At 37.3% G+C, this 22,316-nt stretch overlaps 2 protein-coding genes and 1 pseudogene across 2 annotated transcripts; 2 read left to right on the top strand and 1 right to left on the bottom strand.

The window, feature by feature from the left end:
* The first annotated feature begins 650 nt into the window (after positions 1-650).
* LOC137717082 (uncharacterized) lies at positions 651-1,361 on the top strand. The gene has a single exon (XM_068456406.1). The coding sequence runs from the start codon at positions 651-653 to the stop codon at positions 1,359-1,361; it is 711 nt and encodes a 236-aa protein (XP_068312507.1).
* A 9,391-nt stretch (positions 1,362-10,752) lies between these two features.
* Positions 10,753-15,066, bottom strand: LOC137717255 (probable disease resistance protein At5g66900; annotated as a pseudogene).
* A 2,707-nt stretch (positions 15,067-17,773) lies between these two features.
* On the top strand, positions 17,774-19,977 carry LOC137717335 (pentatricopeptide repeat-containing protein At4g37170). The gene has a single exon (XM_068456657.1). It carries the CDS (start codon positions 17,822-17,824, stop codon positions 19,898-19,900), a length of 2,079 nt encoding a protein of 692 aa, XP_068312758.1. The 5' UTR covers positions 17,774-17,821; the 3' UTR covers positions 19,901-19,977.
* The last annotated feature ends 2,339 nt before the right edge of the window (positions 19,978-22,316 follow it).

Raw genomic sequence — 22,316 nt, 5'->3', positions numbered from 1 at the left:
GAAAGGAAAAAAAAAGTTTCCTCTAAGGATTTTACTGTTCATCTTCTTCCTCTGCCTCAACTGCTGGATATACCCTCACGAAAAACTGTTTGCACCATGCCTGCTTTTATTTCTCAACCTAACAGTTACATATATCTTTGATTTCTTGTTTGGTGTAGATCTTGATTACTAACCTAGTGTTTATTTATGTTAATTTTACTGCAATCCAAGATGGTGCGGTACAATTGCCCATCTTGAACTGCAAATTTAATCTTATTGCAATCCATGATGGTGCGGTATCATCTCCTATTTTGGACTGCAGATCTAATTTTACTGCAAATTTTAGGTGGAGCGGTATTATCGCCCATCATACCCTTATATTTAAATTTGCCTGCTGTTTAATTTCATTGCAATTTTAAGTGGTGCAGTATAATCGCCCACCCTACTTTGTATATTTAAATTTTCCTGCTACTTGAGTGGTGCGGAATAATCGCCCATCCTATGTTATGAGAATGGTGCAGTACAATCGCCCTCCTCATTCATCATGTAAATCTCGAGCCAGAAGTTTCGAAATGAAAAATTTGTAAGAACCAGAAGTTCTAACACTACATCCCCCAGATTACATATTATTGCAAGTTCTTACACATCTCAATTTTCTTTCAGAAAAGAAAATGGCGAACTTGGCAAAGCTTGATTTTGCTGCCCTGGACATTACTGGGAAGAATTACCTTACCTGGGTACTAGATACCAAAATCTATCTGGAAGCAGGGAATCTTGGAGATACCATTAGGGAAGAAAACAACTCATCCTCTCAAAATCGGGCGAAGCCCATGATCTTTATTCGTCGCCATCCTAATGAGGGACTAAAGAGCGAGTACTTAACAGTTGAAGATTCGTTAGCTCTCTGGAAGGCATTAAGAAATAGATACAATCACCAGACAACGGTGATTCTTCCAAAGGCTCACTATGAATGGATTCACCTAAGGATTGAGGATTTCAAGTCAGTGGCTGAGTATAATTTTGCGTTGTTCAAAATTACCTCTCAGATGAAGTTTTGTAGGGATAGCATTATTGAGGAAAATATGCTAGAAAAGACTTTCAGCACATTTCATGTCTCTAACATGCTCCTGCAGCAGCAGTATAGAGCGCGAAGCTTCACTGAATACAACCAGTTGATATCTGTGCTCTTGGTAGCTGAACAAAACAATGAGCTCCTGGTGAAAAATCATCAGTCCCGACCTACTAGATCTGCACCATTCCCAGAAGTGAATGCTGCTTCCCTCGAAGTGAACGCCACATCCTCTGGTGGCAATAATCATAAACGAGGACGTGGCCACAGGCGAGGACAGTGGAACGGGAAAGGCAAAAATCATGGTGTCTAGTTTCATAACCAGGTTCCAAGGCATAATTCAGGCCCAAGCTTTAAAAATGGAAATCACCACAAAGGCAAAGCTAGTATGAACAATGCTCCTAGAAAATCTGATGGAGCTTACCATAGGTGCGGTGGCGATGGGCACTGGGCGCGTATCTGTCGTACCCCAAAATATATGGTGGATCTATATCAAGCCTCCCTCAAGGAGAAGGATGTCAAGACTAATTTTCTCGACTAGGCTAGACCAATAGATATACCTGATTCAGTGTGCGACTTATCAGGACAGTTGAACACAACCCACCTAGAGGTCTTGGACTTCATGGTGGAAAGGGAAAATGAAGTATACCGGTCCGATTGAATCATTGATGTTTGATGTACTTTTATTATGTTGAACTTGTCGTTTAAAAACTAGTATTTCAGATTCAATAAAAGTGGCATTTAAATTTCCTGTTATAAATTGCTTTTAACTGTGATTTCCTTACTCAGAGAACATGGATGAAAACTATGGTCATTCTCAAAACATGAGAAATAACGGAGATATTTGTCTTGCAGACAGCGCAACCATGCATACAATACTTCGAGATTGAAAGTATTTCTCAAGATCGATGCTTACAAAAGTAACAAGAACAACAATATCAGGGCAATCAGATATGATTAAAGGCGTAGGGAAATGCCAGATTATGTTACCAAATTGTCCATACAGAATGCGTTGTACGCTACTCGATCAACTCGAAATTTGTTGAGTTTTAAAGAAATATGTTTAAATGGATACCACATTGAAACAAAAAGTGCAGAAAATGTGGAGTATCTATGCATTACCTCCAATGAAACCCAGAAGCGTATATTGGAGAAGTTGCATGGTTTGTCAAATGGATTGTATTATACATACATAAGGACAATTGAATCACATGATGTCATGAACTAGAAGTTCATTGATTCAAAAGTTTACATGCTTTGGCATGACCATCTGGGTTACCCAGGATCTACCATGATGCGTAGAATCATTACCAATTCTAATGGACATCCATTATTAAGCAGGCACATTGCTATCTCAAATGATAACCGTTGTAAGGCTTGTTCTCAAAGGAAGTTGGTAATTAGACGATCACAACTAAAGGTCGATGCTGAATTCCCATCATTTCTGCAAAGAATTCAAGGGGATATTTGTGGGCTTATTCAACCATCATGTGGACCATTTCGATATTTTGTGGTTTTGGTTGATGCGTCTACCCGATGGTCACATGTTTATCTCTTGTCTACTTGGAATGTAGTTTTTGTGAGACTTTTTGCTCAGATAATTAAGTTGTGAGCACAGTTCCCAAAATATCCCATTAAGTCAATCCGACTTGATAACGCTGGTGAATTTACGTCTTAAACTTTTGATGATTACTGCATGACATTGGGCATTGATGTTGAACACACTATTTCTCATGTCTATACTCAAAATGGTTTAGCAGAAGCATTGATCAAGCAGCTTCAATATTAAGCTCGCACTCTGCTCATGAAAATAAAATTGCCAGTTTCTACATAGAGACATGCCATCTTACATGATGCATCATTGGTGCGATTAAGACCTATAGCCAACCACTAATACTCATCAGTACAACTCGTGTTTGGGCATCAGCTAAACATTTCACATTTACGAGTTTTTGGTTGTGTTGTTTATGTACCTATTACACCACCACAACGAACTAAAATGGGACCTCAGCGCAAACTGGGAATTTATGTGGGTTTTGATTCACCATCTATCATTAAATATTTGGAACTCTTGACAGGTGATATGTTTACAGCTCATTTTGCTGATTGTCACTTTAATGAGACAGTATTCCTGTCGTTAAGAGGAGAAAAGACCGTTCCAGAAGAACGGAAAGAGCTGACATGGGTTGTTCCCACCTTATCTCATTTTGATCCACGTAGCACTCAATGTGAAAATGAAGTGAAAAGGATTGTTCATCTTCAAAGTATTGCTAATCAAATGCCAGATGCATTTAATGATGCTATGAAAGTGACAAAATCACATATACCAGCTGCAAATGCACCTGCAAGAATTAATGTCCCTGTTGGACAAAATAAAGTGGCAGTGAATGATTCATCTGGTGCACACCTGAAGCGTGGTAAACTTCCAGGTTCAAAAGATTCAGCCCCTCGAAAGAGAAAGTTGAGGGCACAACTGAATCCAAATGAAATCATTTAAAAAGAAAAAGTGAATGACACATCCACAATTCATGATTCTGTACTTTCATAAAAAGAAAATGTCCTTGATGAGACACATGTACCTGAAAAAACAGAGGTACATGAAAGCAAAGAAATCTTCTTAAATTATGCTTGTACTAATGAATTGTGGGGTCGGAATGAAATAATCATCGACGACATGTTCGCATTCGCGGTAGCCACTAAAATCATATTAAGTGATGATCTTGAGCCCCACTCTGTTGATGAATGCAAACAGAGACAAGATTGGTCTAAGTGGAAAGATACAATCCAGGCAGGATTAAATTCCTTGGAAAGGCGAAATGTTTTTGGACCAGTAGTCCAAACCCCGCCTGGTGTAAACCCCGTGGGTTACAAATGGGTATTCACAAGGAAATGTAATGAGAAAAACGAGATTGCAAGATATAAAGCACGACTCGTTGCACAAGGTTTTTCGCAAAAACCTGGAATTGATTATAAGGAGACATATTCCCCTGTAATGGACGTACTTACGTTCCATTACTTAATAAGTTTAATGGTTTCAGAAAAAACTTGACATGCAACTTATGGATGTCATCACCGCGTATCTATATGGAGAATTAGATATTGACATATATATGAAAGTCCCAGGACTTAAGTTGCCTGAAACAACTAACAAACCACGAGGTATGCTCTCAATCAAATTAAGGCGATCATTATATGGGCTAAAACAATTTGGACGAATATGGTATAATCGTCTCAGTGAGTATTTGATCAAAGAAAGGTATATCAACAATGTCATTTGCCCTTGTGTTTTTATTAAGAAATCTAACTCTGGATTTACTATAGTGGCAGTATATGTCGATGATATGAACCTAGTTGGAACCCCTAAAGAGCTCAATAAAACTGCTGAATATCTGAAAAGCAAATTTGAAATGAAAGATCTTGGAAAAACAAAATTTTGTCTCGACCTGCAGATCGAGCATTGTGCTAGTGGAATTTTGGTCCACCAATTAGCTTACATTGAAAAAATCCTAAAGCGATTTGGTATGGACAAGGCTTATCCACTCAACACACCAATGGTCGTTCGTTCTTTGAACATTAAGAAAGATCCATTCCGTCCAAAAAAAATGATGAACTGGTCCTTGGTCCAGAAGTATCATATTTGAGTGCAATAAGTGCTTTATTGTATTTAGCACAATGTATTATACCAAATATAGCTTTTTCAATCAACTTGTTAGCAAGGTATAACTCTGCTCCAACAATTTGTCATTCGAAGGGAGTCAAAGATGTATTGCGATACCTTCGTGGGACAACAGACATAGGTCTCTTCTACTCAAAGAAATCCACAAATAACCAGATCCTTGTTGGATATGTAGATGCTAGTTTTCTTTCTGATTTGCATAAAGCCTGCTCACAAACTGGATATGTGTTCAAGAATGAAGATACAACAATTTCATGGTGCTCAACAAAGTAAACATTAGTTGCTACATCTTCAAATCATTCAGAAATACTTGCTTTACATGAAGCAAGTCGTGAATGTTCTTGGTTAAGATCAATTATCCATCATAGTCGGAATTCATGTGGTCTACCTTCAAAGACAGACACTCCAACTGTTATTCATGAAGATAATGCAGCCTGTATTGCCCAAATGAAGGAATGATTCATCAAGGGCGATTAAACTAAACACACATCTCCAAAGTTTTTCAATGCACATGAGCTTCAGAAGACTAAAGTTATTGAAGTCAGACAAATCCGTTCCAATGAAAATATGGCAGATTTGTTCACTAAATCTCTACCAAAGTGCACGTTTCAGAAGATAGTGCAAAATATCGGATTACGTCGACTTACCAAACAACTAAATTTGGAGAATGCGGAATCAGGGGGAGATATATATTATGGTGAGCATCCATGATACATGCATGGTGTACTTTTTTTCCCAATTAGGATTTTTCCCACTGGGTTTTTCCTATCAAGGTTTTAACGAGGCAACATAAGCATATTTAACACTATATCAACAATCCAAGTAAAGTTGTACTCTTTTTCCTTCACTATTGTTTTTTTCCATTAGGTTTTTCTAAGCAAGGTTTTAACAAGGCAACTGATGTTGATATGTGGGCATACAAGGGGGAGTGTTGAAAACATTGGCATTGTTATGAATGCCCACACACAGGTTTTTCAATTCCCACAAATGAGCTGTAGACTTTGGAAACAAAAGGATTGTATTTTCAAAGTCATGTGATGTAAATTTCAACATGTAATAATGTGAGTTGCTCTATAAATAGAGCAGCACTCGACTGCAATCAAAATACAAAGAGAAAGAAAGGAAAAATCAATAACATCATTATCTATTCCTACCTCCTTTATTTGTCATCCTCTTGTGCTATAGTTACAGTGTAATATTTTACACATGCTTTGCTTCTGTCACTAGTAAAGGTAATCTCTCTAACTTTGACCTATTTATAACAGTTTCAAAACTATGTAGTTTTATATAAAAGCAGTTCAAGAGTTCATTTGGAGAAAAGAAACCCACGTCCCCTCGTCTTGACAGCACGCTCCCGAGCGTACAAACATTTTTATATGGTATTGAACGAGACTAATCAAACATTTTTTATTTTATTTTATTTTTTTACCTGATCAAACTTATTAGTTGGAAAACATAGTTTGAGGCAGATTCATCGAAATAGTCAATAACAATCAACTCCTCTCGATTTGGCAATGAATCTAGATTATATATGAACACAGTTCTGGAAACTTGACCGACAGACATGAGTATAGATACTAGAGAAATTTACCAACGACGAGATTAACACTTGACCCCGTGACATCAAAGTTCTTATCTTATGGAGACTCTTCAGCCTTTTCTTTTGGTTCCTTTTATTTATATATTTTGGGAGAGCATGAATCAGATTGTTGTGTTAAATTACACTTACAGATTTTCAAACCAAAAGGTCAAGAAACTGTGTATGGAGATTCATTCTTGAAATGAAGAAAAACAATTACTTGATTTTATTAGCCGAAGGACTGGTTCGTCGGGCAATATATAAAAAAGGAAAAATTTAATAATTAACTAAAAATTATTATATTAATATAATAACTAGATATGGGCACATACAAAATATGTGTAAAAAAAATTTTATTTCTATTTTTAAAATCAAAGTAGAGAGGAAGAGAGTGAGATAGAACGTGGGAGTGGGAGAGAGCTTTATTTATGTTTTTTTTTTTTTTAATTCGACATATATTAAAATCACCTGTAGGTGAGGTTTTGTTAAAAAAAAAAAACAAAATTTTGGTTGTGTGAAATTACATTACTATCCATATTTCTTATTTATGATCAGTTTTAATTAGAGGGTTACAATGGTAATTTTATGGTGTTTTGGTTGACAATGGGAGTTTGATACACACATTTATTCAATTAATATCAAAGTCCGTACAATGTTATTGAAACTAAAAATCAAAATTATTTAGGTTGACAAAAAGTTTCACTGGATGATAACCTTTTCAGATTGTTCCTTTTTGTTCCCCAGTAGTTCATGACCATCTGGCTTAGGATGACATTCTTGAAACACGTCATTACAGGAAACAATCGAGTCTATATGATAATCTGCATATAGATTAGAACACAGGGCCATTGAAATACTATCATCTGCCGCACTGCATGCAGAGGTCAGGAAGTAATCTGAAGGTAGAGAGGTTCTTGTATTCATCTCTAATTTTTCATTATCATATGATGATAAGTTGTATTTGTAAGATTTAATATCGGGATTTGCGGCCAATTTATCTTTAGGACAAGTTATGTCTCCTGAAATGGATCGCCCTGCAGTGATCGTTGTATCTCCTGGAATGTAGTAGTGGCCAGTTCTATTTTCATTCTCAGTAACTTTGACTGGGCAGCTTAGCCAGAAGAAATCATTTCACTCATCCATCCATACATACTTCCCAACTGATATGAGACTTGTAAACTTGCAAGCCCTTTCCCCTCCAAGATTTTTGAGACACACTCGCACTCCAAAACAGCGAATGAGAATAACTTCCACTGCAAGGTTCAAACACAGAGATCTTTTCGCATACCTGCAGAAAATCTAAACTCAGTTGGATTATGGGTGGAAATGGACCAGAATTCCTTAAATCAACAGACAAGTACTCACTCTTGGTTGAAATAGGTGCCGTGTGATTTCGGACCATCTTTGCCACTTTCCCAAAACAACAACAGATTGGAAACGGTGGAAACTGTGCACAAGTGAGACACTCCAAAATTTGCAACTCAAGAAATACAAAGTCCAATGTTCTCTTACGTTGTTGGTGGTCATGCAAGACAGGATAAACAAAAAATATATTTTCTTCACCAAACTATCTGGGTTTTAGCATATAAATACCTACAATTGAAGCTCGATAGAAATTTCGGAGTTGGAGCGCTTTGATTTTAACAACAGTTGATTGAATGTGGTGGGAGACTTGGAAATTATCCAGGAAACTGTATCACCATGTCTGGGAAGCTTTCATGGTGAGACGGAGAACCCAACCATACTGCAGGTAGAGGCCGACCCCGATTGTAATTTTGCCAGAAAATATTGTTCCTTTATCCTATTAAATTGTAAAGACTATTTATCCTATTAAATTGTAAAGACTATGTTTCGAAGGGAGACAAAAGCATAAAGAAAGTTTGGAGTGTCAAATGAGATTTTTGAAGTGCTAATAATAATTTCCCGAATAAATCATTCCTTATAATAACGGTCGAGCACTATTGATCATACTTTTATAATGAGAAATGTTTGAGAGACTAGGGTTCTATTTTTAGAAGAGTCTCATTAACATTTTTCATTTACAATTTTAACTTTGTAATATCGAGGGTATCAATAATAACAAAGGCATATAAATTGGCTTTTACTGTATATGTACATTAACTTAAAATACGGTAAACTGTAGATGTCTCAATATATAATCATCTATACCAAAGAAGGCAACAAAAGAAAACTTATAGATACAACCAGATGCATAATCTACATATCAAGTGTAGTAAAAACACTTATTTGGTATATTCCACGACAATATAATACACATTCTTTATATTGTGCAAAACAATAACATGACAATTACACAGGAAAAAATAACATAATTTCTGAAGACTCGAGAGTTTGATATAACCAATGTTACAAATTGATGTGATGAAACTCAGAAACTAGACAGAACCAAGAACGAAATCCAACAAGAAGATGAAAATTAAAGAAAAAAATGCAACACAAATAAAAAAAAAAGACCAAATACCAAACATCTTGTTGGCTACTGGAATCATGGTGTGCTAGTAAGACTGTAAGGTCTTCATCAGTATTTCCACTTGATTCTGCCATGTTGACATGCTCACCATTTTTATGTGAACATTCATTGGCATAATGTCCATATTGCTTACAGTTGTGACACTGGATATGCGCCTTTCCTCGAGTAGATCTCCACTCCTGAGACTGACCTTGATTTTGTGCATAGCCTCGACCTCTTCCTCGGGCTCGTCCTCGGCTACGGTTGGATGAGCTCCCACGACGTGAGTTCCACTGCCCACGACCTTTATTTGGTTTGTCAATATTCAACTTTGACTCCAAAGCTTGCTCTAGCGTTGTGGGGCTTGCATTCTTCTGAATGCGTTGCTCGTGAACTAGGAGGGATCCTAGTAGCTCTTCTGCGCTCATCACCTCCAAATCCTTGGATTCCTCAATGGCAGTCACCACATGCTCAAACTTAGATGTGAGTGACCGGAGTATCTTCTCCACAACTCGTACTTCATCGAGTCTCTCGCCATTTCTCCTCATCTGATTTACTATCACAATGAGCCTTGAGTGATAGTCGGAGATGCTCTCCCCTTCATTCATATGAGCAGTTTCAAAATCTGCTCGAAGTGATTGTAACCTCACTTTCTTGACTCGATCTACTCCTTTGTAGATTGTACTGAGTGTATCCCATACTTGCTTGCTCGTTGTTGCTTCTGCAACCTTCTCGAACGTTGAATCTTCCAAACCCTGGTATAGAAGATACAGCGCCTTTTGGTCCTTCTTTCGTAAGTCCTTGAGAGTGTTCCTTTGATCCGCAGTATATACGGCTTCTTGCTCGGCAGTGGGTACAACATACCCACTACTGACAACTTCCCATAGCTCCTGTGATCCAAACAATGCTTTGAATTGGATGCACCATCTTTCATAATTTTCTTTCTTCAATGTGGGAACTTGGAGTTGCACTAAGTTGGACGCCATAACTGCTGCACCTGCCAGAATGGTATTCTGGCTCTGATACCAATTGTTGGTATTTTACAGTTTACTAACTCAATACCAAAATATGTGGGTGATAAGTTTACAAACTCTATCACACCTCTTTCACTTTCCACTCTCAAATAAAATTGGACAAAGAAAGAAATAGAGAAAAGAGGGAAGCAACAAGCTTTGGCTAAACACTTGGACTTTGATATATGAAAAGGTTTACAAACTATTGGAATAAGAAAGCTTACAAGCTTCTTCACAATTGGAAGTGGGATTTGGATGGGATGATTTACAATGCTTGAGAACTTGGGTATTTATAGCAAACCAAATGATTAAACTAAGATTATTTATTACCACACAAAACACATTAATTGCACCTAATAATTTTTATTCAACCATACCTAACATTGCCTAACTTTCAATGCCTAACTTTGACATTGATTTTCAACAATAGCAACCTATTTTGATTTGAATTTCTAACAAGGCCGACCCCGATTGTAATTTTGCCAGAAAATATTGTTCCTTTATCCTATTAAATTGTAAAGACTATTTATCCTATTAAATTGTAAAGACTATGTTTCGAAGGGAGACAAAAGCATAAAGAAAGTTTGGAGTGTCAAATGAGATTTTTGAAGTGCTAATAATAATTTCCCGAATAAATCATTCCTTATAATAACGGTCGAGCACTATTGATCATACTTTTATAATGAGAAATGTTTGAGAGACTAGGGTTCTATTTTTAGAAGAGTCTCATTAACATTTTTCATTTACAATTTTAACTTTGTAATATCGAGGGTATCAATAATAACAAAGGCATATAAATTGGCTTTTACTGTATATGTACATTAACTTAAAATACGGTAAACTGTAGATGTCTCAATATATAATCATCTATACCAAAGAAGGCAACAAAAGAAAACTTATAGATACAACCAGATGCATAATCTACATATCAAGTGTAGTAAAAACACTTATTTGGTATATTCCACGACAATATAATACACATTCTTTATATTGTGCAAAACAATAACATGACAATTACACAGGAAAAAATAACATAATTTCTGAAGACTCGAGAGTTTGATATAACCAATGTTACAAATTGATGTGATGAAACTCAGAAACTAGACAGAACCAAGAACGAAATCCAACAAGAAGATGAAAATTAAAGAAAAAAATGCAACACAAATAAAAAAAAAAAGACGTTGCTCCAACATTTATTGAGGAAAGACAGGTCTCACAACTGAGGCTTTTCGAGCCAATTCAAATTGGTTTTTTCTTTTGCCACCTTGATTTTGTCTCTGAAACTAGCTAAGAAGGGTTTCCACAAATATTCTGTCCCTGCATCACAAATCACTTCCTCTAACTGCTGATCAAGATCCCAGACTGACAGAGGCAACTCTTCCAATCTCGAGCACTGTCCCATGTTTATCTTTCTTAAACCACTCATTTCGCCGATGTGTTCAGGCAACTCCTTAATGCTGATACAATTGTATATGTCAAGAAAGTACAGCTTATTAAGTTTCTCAATCGAGCCCGGAAGGCTTACCAAGTCTGTGCAGGACCTTAGCCTCAACACCTCTAAATTCTCAAGCTTTTCGATCTCGTCAGGCAAGGCGGATAGCTTATGGCAGTTGGTGATGCTGAGTTTCTTTAGATAAACAAAATCACAGAGCTCGGCCGGCAATGACACCAAATCATGGCAATAGTCGATGTTCATTTCCTCTAGACTAGGCCACGCATCTGAAATTTTGATGGAACAATTGCAGAAAGCTTGACCGATGTCACACATGAATAAAGATAACTTCTTCAGACTCTTCAATGGTACGAAGTTCTTGGTCATGGAAGGAATTGATATGCGCTCTAACCTGATTCTCTTTAGATTTGATAATTAACCCAGAAGATCAAAATTACTCAAACCAGTAGGTAAGAAACCATAGTTTGTGACTATTAAAACCTTCAATTTACTAATTTTCTCCACAAATTCAGGCAAGGCATTGTTCTCTGTCTTAAAATTCAAAACTAGAACCTCAACTTGTGGTACATGAACGCTCTGCCATTCTCCTGAGAACATTCCATCTGCAAACAATGTTCTATGAAATATGAGTATGGGAAGAATTTAAATCAAATTTCTATTCAAATATTAGCATGTGTGTGCACATGCATGTTCGTTTGTATGTGTGCGTGCGTGTGTGTGTGTGTGTGTGTGTGTGTCACTGTGTGCACGCACGACTACTTATGTACATGTGGGTGTTTACGTGTGCTGGTCATAGGTACATGTGCAGATGTGCCCGTATATGCATTTTCTACAGAGAGAGATGGGACAACCAGAGGAGATAGATAAGAGGCGAGCATTGATGGGTTGAGACTTCTGTTCCGTCAACCATTTGGGTTGATTGTGTCCAGTAACGACAATCAGTCTTTTTCTATCTTCTATTGGGTCTAGTTTCGCGTTGTAGATAGCCAGCTGCCTAAGCATATCATGCTGGCTAACAAAGTGTTCGATGTAGTAGTCATCCACAATCTCTATATTCTCCTTCCTGGTAACAATCCAAAGTTCCAAACTCAAGATTTCGTAAGCATACATTGCAGTTGCATATTATGGTAGGAGTTAGTCGTAAATATAGACATTTTTAATAAGAGTATTTCATAAGAGAAACATAGAAGCTTGCGTACCTAGTGATGACAAGATTTGCGAGGCCTCTGGTGGTGAGCTCAAGGAGGTTCTTAATGCAGAGAAAGTCGTCATCTAGCTTATATAGCTCTATCCACATATCAATGAAAGCAGCAGCAGGAATTCTTTGGTCCTCAGGAAATGAGCCAAGGTCCATGAAGCATTCTTTGATGACAGCCTCTTTTTCTTCCAAGTCATCTATGCTACTTTGAAGCCGAAGAAGCAACTCAGTCTCACAATCGAGAATCGAACTTTTAGACCATTCAGTTAGTCTAGAACGCCAGAATTCTGTAGCTTGTCCACGAAGCGAATTTCCAGTCACTGTAATGGCAAGGGGAACTCCCTTACAGTGCTTTAGTTGATAAACCGACTCCAACTCAGTCTATATCTGTTGCACAAATAGACTCCCAGTCTAACACGAACTCCCAGTCCAACACGGAATCCTCACCGCTTGCTGCAGACCATGTTTTGTCCTGATTCAACTACTATCTGAGTTGCAGACCGAAAGTTCAAGTTTCTTTTAACATCTCAATGGTTTCATGAAAATGAGAAAATGGTTGATGACTATCTACTTATCTTCCTTCTTATTTTAGTTTTAGTTCTTAAGTAACATCGTACGTAAATGGTCGTTGCAGGTTGATATCGTAAAATGGGTGTTCACTTCTGTATGTGCATAAGACCAAAACAATTTATTTTCCCCATTTTGATTCCCCTTTAATTTGTGAGGCATCGGTTAGCATAAATGTGGTGGATGGCATAGTAAGAAATAAACCTTTCTCAGAAGATCTTCTGGAACAGACAAGCTTTTTCTCAGGGATGCTGAATGACGCAAAAGAGTCATTGAATCTTCATCATTCAAAGCTTTGAGATTATACGGAGTGCCAAATCCTGGAAATTCAGAACTCGATGTCACCAAGATCTTGTAATTTGGCAATTCCAATTCATCAAACTTCTGAAGAAGAGATTTGGATTTCAACCAAACATCATCCAGGACCAACAGTACAGGATGTTGTCCTGCTTCCTGAGACTTCATGCGTTGGTATAGCTCTTGTACAACATCTAAGTTGGGCTCTTTTGAAACAGTGACAAAGAAGATACTTTTCTTGAATTTATCTATCAAAATACAATACAAGAAATATGTTACATACATGTGAAAACAAAGAAACATACACGATGGCAATGTTGAGGTAGAAAAATTAAATCTTGATCTCAACTGCAGCCCTAGTATATGCGAAGATTAGGGAACGGGTGCATCAATTTTCTTTATAGAATCTATTCCAATCATAAAGTTAGTGTAGTAAATGCTTGGTTACTCTTGACACGTAAAAATTCCTATCAATGAGAATTATATCCCTGTAAGACTCAGATAGGAACTGTATATCAGCAACAGGAACGATTCTTTACTGATATATGCATGAGTGAGACTAAAATATCCAAGATACACCACATATTAGTCATGGCAAAAAGAAAGCGTGAATTTCGGAACCATATATCCAGTTAGACATACTATTCAAGCAATTGATATATTACAACAATTGTGGATTAACTGTGATGTTATGTAAGTTTATATATCTGCAGCTGGGTTTGATTTGGATATCAGTAGGTGTTGTTAATTCTCATACAAAAGGCTTCAACTCAACGAACGACATCTATAACATACTACTAGTACTAATCGAGAGAAAAAGATGTTAAATTACCGATTACTTTTACTAAAAAACTTCTCACTTAGCAATTAGAAAGTATCATCATACCTTTGACATCCTCATCTTGACAGAATTTCATTGCCAATGTGGTTTTCCCGCATCCTCCAGCAGCAGTCAACACAAGCATCGAGACATCGTCCTTAAGAAGCAGGATCTTCAAATCCCTCAAAGGCTCATCCAATCCAACTGTAACACGTGGAGGTTCAGGAACTGAACCCAGATCATGAAATCCTTCTTGCTTTTGTATCACAACATTTTCTTTGTTTCCTACCAAACCATTTTTCTGGACAGCAGCCAAGGCCTCCTTCGACACGGCCAAGTTCTCCCTCGAAATATCCAAGTTCTCAAACCCGTTCCTTATTCCCTCCACATTCAGTATCTTCAACAACCTGTTTAGACATTTATCCAAATCGAGAAGTTGCTTGGCGTATTTATACTTTTTGAAGCTTTTCCACCGGCTAAGCTTGGAGCACTTGAGAACCAGCTCTTTCCCATCCGCTATTTGTCTCACAATCTTTTCCACTTCCTTGCTTGATTGATCCAACACCTTTTTGTATCTCTCTATGTCTTTGATCAGTGGATTTAACGCTTCTAATGTGGAATCGAGATCTCCGAGGAGCTCTCTAAACATCATAGTCTTGTCCTTGACATCCTTAACAACCTCATACAGCACAGTAAATAATGCTCCTACAGCAGCACCTGCAAAAAGATCCCCAACTCCTCCCATTCCAGCTTCTCTCAAACGAAACCCGACACCGACAAATCCGAAAACTAACTCGTAATCATATCAAATCCGAAAACTAACTAGTAATCATATCAATCAAAACTTGAAGACAAGAGAAGACCATAGCAGTATGAAAAAACCAAAATAAAAATGCTCTCTTGATTCTGCTTCAATCCACTGACTTTTACTTTCACCTACCGGTCCTCCCCCATTGACTTACCAAAGGAAATTGCAAAGCTGATTCCTGAGAAACTTCGAATCGGAGCCATTGACTGACCAAGAAGATGCTGGTTCTAAGCAAAATATCACACCTACCCATCACATTCATGGCTTCCGACGAGAGTGTAATTACAATGCATTGATCCAAAGATAAAAAACTAAAATAAATATTTAAAATTTTAAAAACTACTCTGCAACTGGAATCGTTGACCTGATTGACCCTGCTTATTTTTGTTTCTCCAATTTTGGGGAAGGCAACGCAAACAGTGGTGTGCATGGGTGAATTTCTTGTTTTTCTTTCTTTGGGGACAAGGAATCCGCCTACCAGAACCCAATTCCCATCCCTCTCAGAAAAGTGTTGTGTTCGATCGCAATCGGTCGCAAGTTGGAACCTTTCAGTCGCATTTTCTTTCTCCAGTCACTGCTCACTTCTTTTCTTAGAAAGAGCTGGGAAAATAACGGCAAATTTTTTACCCAAAAGAAGTAACCGACTTTTAAAATAATAGTCAATTTACTGGTCTGCCCATCTTTATTTAATATCCTTTAGCTTTGGGACCGCTACACAAGCAGGGTATAATTGGAATATAATAAAATTTCCCAAACAAACCCAACTAACTTCGACACAAAACTTTCCACCGAAAAATTTTAGCCCATTTTATCAACTTGGGCCTATAAATTGTTGTCTTAGGCTGTTCTCCTACGAATGAATGAACGGGCAAAAGAGTGGTTGAGGATTTTAAGAATAATTGACTTCTTTTTAGCTACATTTTTTCAAATTCGATTTTAATCTCATTTTATTTTATAAAATTTAAAATTCGTCATTTTACTTTCTGAAACTTGATTTTGTCCTACTTTGCTCCTTGAAACTCATAAGTTGTCATTTTACTTCTTGTAACTCGATTTTGATCTCACTTTGATCTTTGAAACTCATCACTTTACTTCTTGAAACTCAAAATTCACTCTACATTGTCTTGTTTCTGTTTTTCTAGAATAAGTTCATCCATTCAAAATTTATAATTGGTAATATGCCAAATTTCCATTGAAATAAATGAATAGTAATAAAGAATCAAAAAATTCTTCTCTCTCCTTCAACCACCTCATTTAAGAACATAAGAAATAACAAAATCAATGGAACTAATTATAAGGTGACTGGCGATGGAGGGAGAAGGAATGAATGTATTGACAACGATTATAGAGAGAGAGAGGGATCAAAGAGATGAATCCAATGAATTGTTTTTTCTATTTTTCTTGCTTTTCCTTTTTTATAGTTATACAATGTTTGAAAATTATTATTATTATTATTTTGTTTTGTTTCAATCTATGTGGTACTATTTGATTGAATATGTAAGTTTTATACTTGTGCTTTGTTAGCTATAAGTGTGCTCTAATTATGCCACATAAGAAAACTTAACGGTTATTTAACAAAATTATACATAGAAACTAGCTAAAGTGGAGTGAATATTGAGTTTCAAGAAGTGAAGTGACAGCTTTAGAATTAGAGGGCAATGTGAGATCGAAATCGAGTTCCAGGGAGCAAAATCACGATTTTTGAGTTTCAGGAAACAAAGTGGTATCAAAATCAACTTCCAGAAGCATGGCTAAAAATAAGCCACAATCATTTAGTTAAATCTTTAACCGTAAGACACAAAAATTATAAAACATTGCAAAACTATAAGATACATGCTAAAATCATTTGTCCTCCCCAATACATGACAAAAATATCACAAGAGCTTCATTTATCACATGCAATGTTACATCCCACATCGTCCAAGGGAGTAGATCATGTAAGCCTTATATGTATATTCTCATCTCTACCTAGCACGAGGCCTTTTAGGAGCTCACTAGCTTCGAGTTTCGTAGGAACTCCGAAGTTAAGCGAGTTCACGCGAGAGCAGTCCCAAGATGGGTGACCCACTGAGAAGTTTTCGTGTGAGTTCCCAGAAACAAAACCGCGAGAGTGTGATTGGGGCCCAAAGTGGACAATATCGTGCTACGGTGGAGTCGAGCCTGATATGTGGTAGGGGCCCGGGTCGGGATGTGACATGCAAAACAAGTGCGGAAACGAAAAAACCATACTACACTTCCTATCAATATGAGTACAAAGATTAAAACATTAAGAATCGAACTATAGGGACAAATTAGTATAATAGAACTATGAGTACAAAATAAAAATAAAAAAACCTCAAATTTTAGCTTAGAAGTTTCTCGGCTAAAAGCTACCCTCATTTTAAAGCTCATAGATAAAATATGATTTAGGTTCAAATCTTGGTAAAATTTGAATTTAAAGATTCATATCAAAGATAGTAATGATGAATTTGAAGAACGTCAATTTAGTGAGATTATTTTGGAATTTTTTATTTACTAAAATAAAAATAAAAAAATTGAAGATCGTCAATCGAATGAGATTATTTTAGAATTTTCTGTTCCGAAAACTCTTTGACGTTTTGACTGCAGAATAAAAATACGAGAATTAAGTACTTTAGTAAAATAAAAGAAAACTGACATGAAAATATATTTATAAAAAAAATAATGATAGTGTACAAAATTCACGAAAGTAACAAAATTTCAGTCAAGGAACTCTATCTACTAAAAGGTGTCCCTTTCCAAATTGTCTCCAAATTTTTCCCACAAATCATTTCGGCGCGTAAAAAAAATCAGTTGTCATAAATAAACCTTGAAAACACAAAGTAAACTAAATTAACCAACCTCCGCCACGGGCACGGCCACTACCACTGAGCTATGAAATCCTTGAATCTAAAAGTTTCCAGGCATTTTTCTCTGCTATTATGTAACAGAACCCATTCATCATCTTCTCAAACCCCCCAACTAAATAAACCCCAAATTCAGAAAACCTTCTTCAAATCCAACACCAAAGACGCCCTCATAAGCCGCTTATGCAATGACGGAAAATTCAAAGAAGCCATCGACATCCTCTGCCACCAAAAGCGCTTATCAGAAGCAGTTCAGTTGCTCCACCACATAGACAAACCCTCTGCTTCCATATACTCCACCCTCTTGCAGCTTTGTCTTCACCAACGAGCTCTTGCGCAGGGCAAATTGGTCCATGCCCACACCAGAGCCTCCGGGTTCGTGCCCCGGATGTTCATTTGTAACCGTCTTATTGACATGTATGTGAAATGCGGGAGCATTGTGGATGCCCAGATGGTGTTTGATGAAATGCCTGAGAGGGATTTGTGTTCTTGGAATACTATGATTTCTGGGTATGCGAAAGTGGGGCAGCTTGCTGAAGCTAGGAAACTGTTTGATGAAATGCCTCAGAGAGATAATTTTTCTTGGACTGCGATGATATCGGGATATGTTCGTCATGATAGGCCAAAAGATGCTTTGTGGTTGTATAGGATGATGCAGAGGAGCGAGAATTCTAAATCTAATAAGTTCACGGTGTCTAGCGTTCTTGCTGCTTCGGCAGCCATTCAGAGTTTGAGAATGGGGAAGGAGATTCATGGTTATATAATGCGAACCGGGATGGACTCGGATGAGGTCGTTTGGAGTGCCTTATCGGATATGTATGGGAAATGTGGGAATATAGAGGAAGCTAGGCGCATTTTTGATAAGATGGTGAATCGAGATATTGTTACGTGGACAGCAATGATTGATAGATACTTTGAGGATGGGAAGAAGGAAGAGGGATTTTCTCTGTTCTCGGAGTTGATGAAGTCCGGCATTAGACCGAACGAGTTCACCTTTGCAGGGGTTTTGAATGCCTGCGCTCAGCATGCTGCTGAGAACCTGGGCAAGCAGGTTCACGGGTACATGACGCGGATTGGATTTGACCCCTTGTCTTTTGCAGCCAGTGCACTTGTTCATATGTATTCAAAGTGTGGAAACATTGAGAATGCGAATAAGGTGTTTAATGAGATGCCCTGCCCAGATGTGGTTTCATGGACTTCCCTGATTGCTGGATATGCTCAGAATGGTCAACCTAATGAGGCCCTTCAGTTGTTTAAGTTACTACTTGATTCAGGTACTAAGCCTGATCACATTACTTTTGTGGGTGTTCTTTCCGCTTGTACTCATGCTGGTTTAGTTGATAAGGGACTTGAATACTTCCATTCAATTAAGGCAAAACATGGGTTAACGCATACCGCAGACCACTATTCCTGTGTAGTTGATTTATTGGCTCGAGCAGGTCGATTTGAAGAAGCTAAGAATATTATTAATGAATTGCCAATGAAACCAGATAAGTACTTGTGGGCTTCCTTAATCGGTGGCTGCAGAATTCATGGAAACCTCACGCTTGCAAAGCGAGCTGCAGATGCGTTGTTTGAGATAGAACCTGAGAATCCAACTACTTATATTACTCTGGCCAACATTTACGCTACTGCTGGTATGTGGGGTGATGTAACAGAGGTCAGAAAGATGATGGATGAAAGAGGGCTGATAAAGAAACCAGGTTTGAGTTGGATCGAGATCAAGAGAGAGGTGCATGTTTTCTTAGTGGGAGATACGTCCCACCCGAGATATGATGAAATACATCACTATTTGCATGAGCTTTCGAAGAGGATGAAGGAAGAAGGGTATGTCCCCGACACGAATTTTGTGCTGCATGATGTTGAAGAGGAGCAGAAAGAGCAGAACCTCTCCTACCACAGTGAAAAGCTCGCCGTTGCATTTGGCATTATTTCTACTCCGCCAGGAACACCGATCAAGGTTTTTAAGAACTTAAGAACATGTGTAGATTGTCATACTGCGATTAAGTTTGTTTCTAAGATTGCTAACAGAAAAATTATAGTCCGGGATTCAAATCGGTTCCATTGTTTTGAGGGCGGGATCTGTTTATGTCGAGATTATTGGTGATTTGACTCACTCAGTAATCTGTAAAGCATTTTATTTGAGTAGGATTACAGAAACATAAGCTTAATGTCTTCTGTGCAATCTGGGAGCTTGGAAAGAACTAGAATCTGAATTTTCTACATCTTCAACACCCACGTGCGGAGATGATATGATAAATTTTCTCCAACTAATAGCACATAGGGGTGGGCACTTAGAACTGCAAACCGAAACCGAAACACAAATCAAATAGGATCGCATCAAACGGTTTGGTTTTGCAGTTAGGAAACGGTTTCGATAAACACGAATCAAAAAATTTCAGTTTCGATTTCACTCAAAACTGCACTGAACCAACTGTGCCCACCCCTAACTAGTATCATAGTCATTCTATTTAACTACAAATCATAATCTAACTTCAAACTTAATTATTCAAATTGCAAAACAAAAAATAGTTTCAAACTATGTTTGTCTGTAGGATGAACGGATCCAGACGCAAGTCGCCAATGATTTTCCAACTTGTATTGGATACCGGACACCCCACATGCTACATAAAAATGGCCTAACCCTAACTTCTTCCTACATTATTTCATGCTACACAAGAATGTGACCCAATACAAACTCTTTCACTCGACCCTAGAATCCAACACACCTGCACGCATTTCTTTCGTACACGATTTGCTTGCCTAACTCTTCTATTTCATCAATAAATTTGTAATTAAGCTCCAATTGAATAAATTAAAAACTGTCACCTACCTAAATTAGCTGCACACTTGCATCTTAGCAAGAAATTAGGAAGCTAAAAAAAGAACGATGAATGAGGAGGAGGGGGAGAGGAGGAAGATGGCGAAAACTCTCCTTCCCAGTAAAACCCTCTCTTCTGTGTGATTGGTTTCCATTAAGAAAAAGAGTACCAGGTGAAAGACACTTATACAAATACATGGAATTAGATCCTGAAACTAAGGCCTATGCACGCTATTTCGTGAGTTAGACTCCTACGTAATTGAAAAGTAATCTGAAATGACGGTACAGTAATCAAGGAGATGGACTCCCATAAGTTCAGTGACTTTTTGAAGATGTCGGCTAGCTATTCCATGGCTGAAATGTGAGATGTCCTGATCATTCCACTTTGAACCTTCTCTCGTACGATGTGTCAGTCAATTTTTATGTGTCTGGTTCTTTTGTGAAAGACCGGATTCAAAGTGGTGTGAAATGCACTTGATTATCACATATAACTTGACCGAATGTTTTTGTGGCATTATGATTTTCCAAGGTCAAAATAAGACGATTTGATATACAAATACTTTAGAAGTCCAATCGTGGACTCAACAGTTTATATAAGATAGAGCTATTAACTAATAGAGTAGGTAGTGACCCCCAATGCAGATAAACCAGGTCGAGTCATCCCCAGAGTGCAGCATTTCATGCCATAAAAAATAGTTCCCGATCCTCTCCATCTAATTTAGTGAGATTGAGTCACTTAGTACTATGATCTAGTGATATTCATCTTCACTTGTAAGTGAGACGTCTCTTATGATCAATTCTTGTTAAAGGCGAATTTGAACCACATTATTAATAGCCCATTGTGAGACTTAGCCTACCCCTCCCCCTTAGTGTAGATAATATCGTTTGTTAAAAAAAATTAGTGAGATTAAGAAGCAAATGACTAACAAATGATTTGAGATTGGAATCTAACCAATTTACTTGCTTAAAAAGTACTAGTTACATTCACTTGAAGATGTTAAACAAGATCAGTAAAACAATTCTGGAAAGCTACATGTTTCATAAGAAAATAAAAACTCGCTCCCTACGTGTTTTAAGAACCAGAGCGCCATAGCCACAAAACTCTAGGGTTTTGGTAGCCAATCCAAGTTCAAAAGAATTAAATGCTTTCATATGGTTTAGCTCAGAAGGATAAGAGATGCTTGAATTTTGAATTTGCAAAGGAAAAGTTTTTCGCCTATGGACGAAGCTCTACCTATGGAAGGGATTTCACATTTGAAAGCTGCTTCTTTTTTAATTTTTTTTTAATTTCTAGGTTAGGATTTTAATTAAGTATAAGTGAGATATTTTAAACCTATAGGTTAATTTATTGTTAGATTAATCTAAGGGCTCCTATTAAAGGAGAGATTTTTTAGTGTGATCATCATACAGAATGGTATACCACGTGTCATTACATAAATAGTGGGATATGTGTGTTAAAAAGTTAATAACTTAAAAAATAAAAAAATTTATTACTTACATAAAAACACGTGGTATATTACTCGTATTCCCGTCACAATTAAAAATTTCTCCTATTAAAAAGGCCCTCAGACTTTTGAATTGGCATTTTTTTTTACTAATTTTGGCTTAATTCAATAAGCTTTACATGATTGTGTTGAACATGCATAATGCATTTGTAAGATTTCTCTGCCCAAACGACGAAGAGATAGCTAATGATCTCCTA

This window comes from Pyrus communis, chromosome 1 (genome assembly GCF_963583255.1).
Source record: "Pyrus communis chromosome 1, drPyrComm1.1, whole genome shotgun sequence".
Taxonomy (NCBI): domain Eukaryota; kingdom Viridiplantae; phylum Streptophyta; class Magnoliopsida; order Rosales; family Rosaceae; genus Pyrus; species Pyrus communis.
This window is presented reverse-complemented; position numbering and strand designations above follow the sequence as displayed.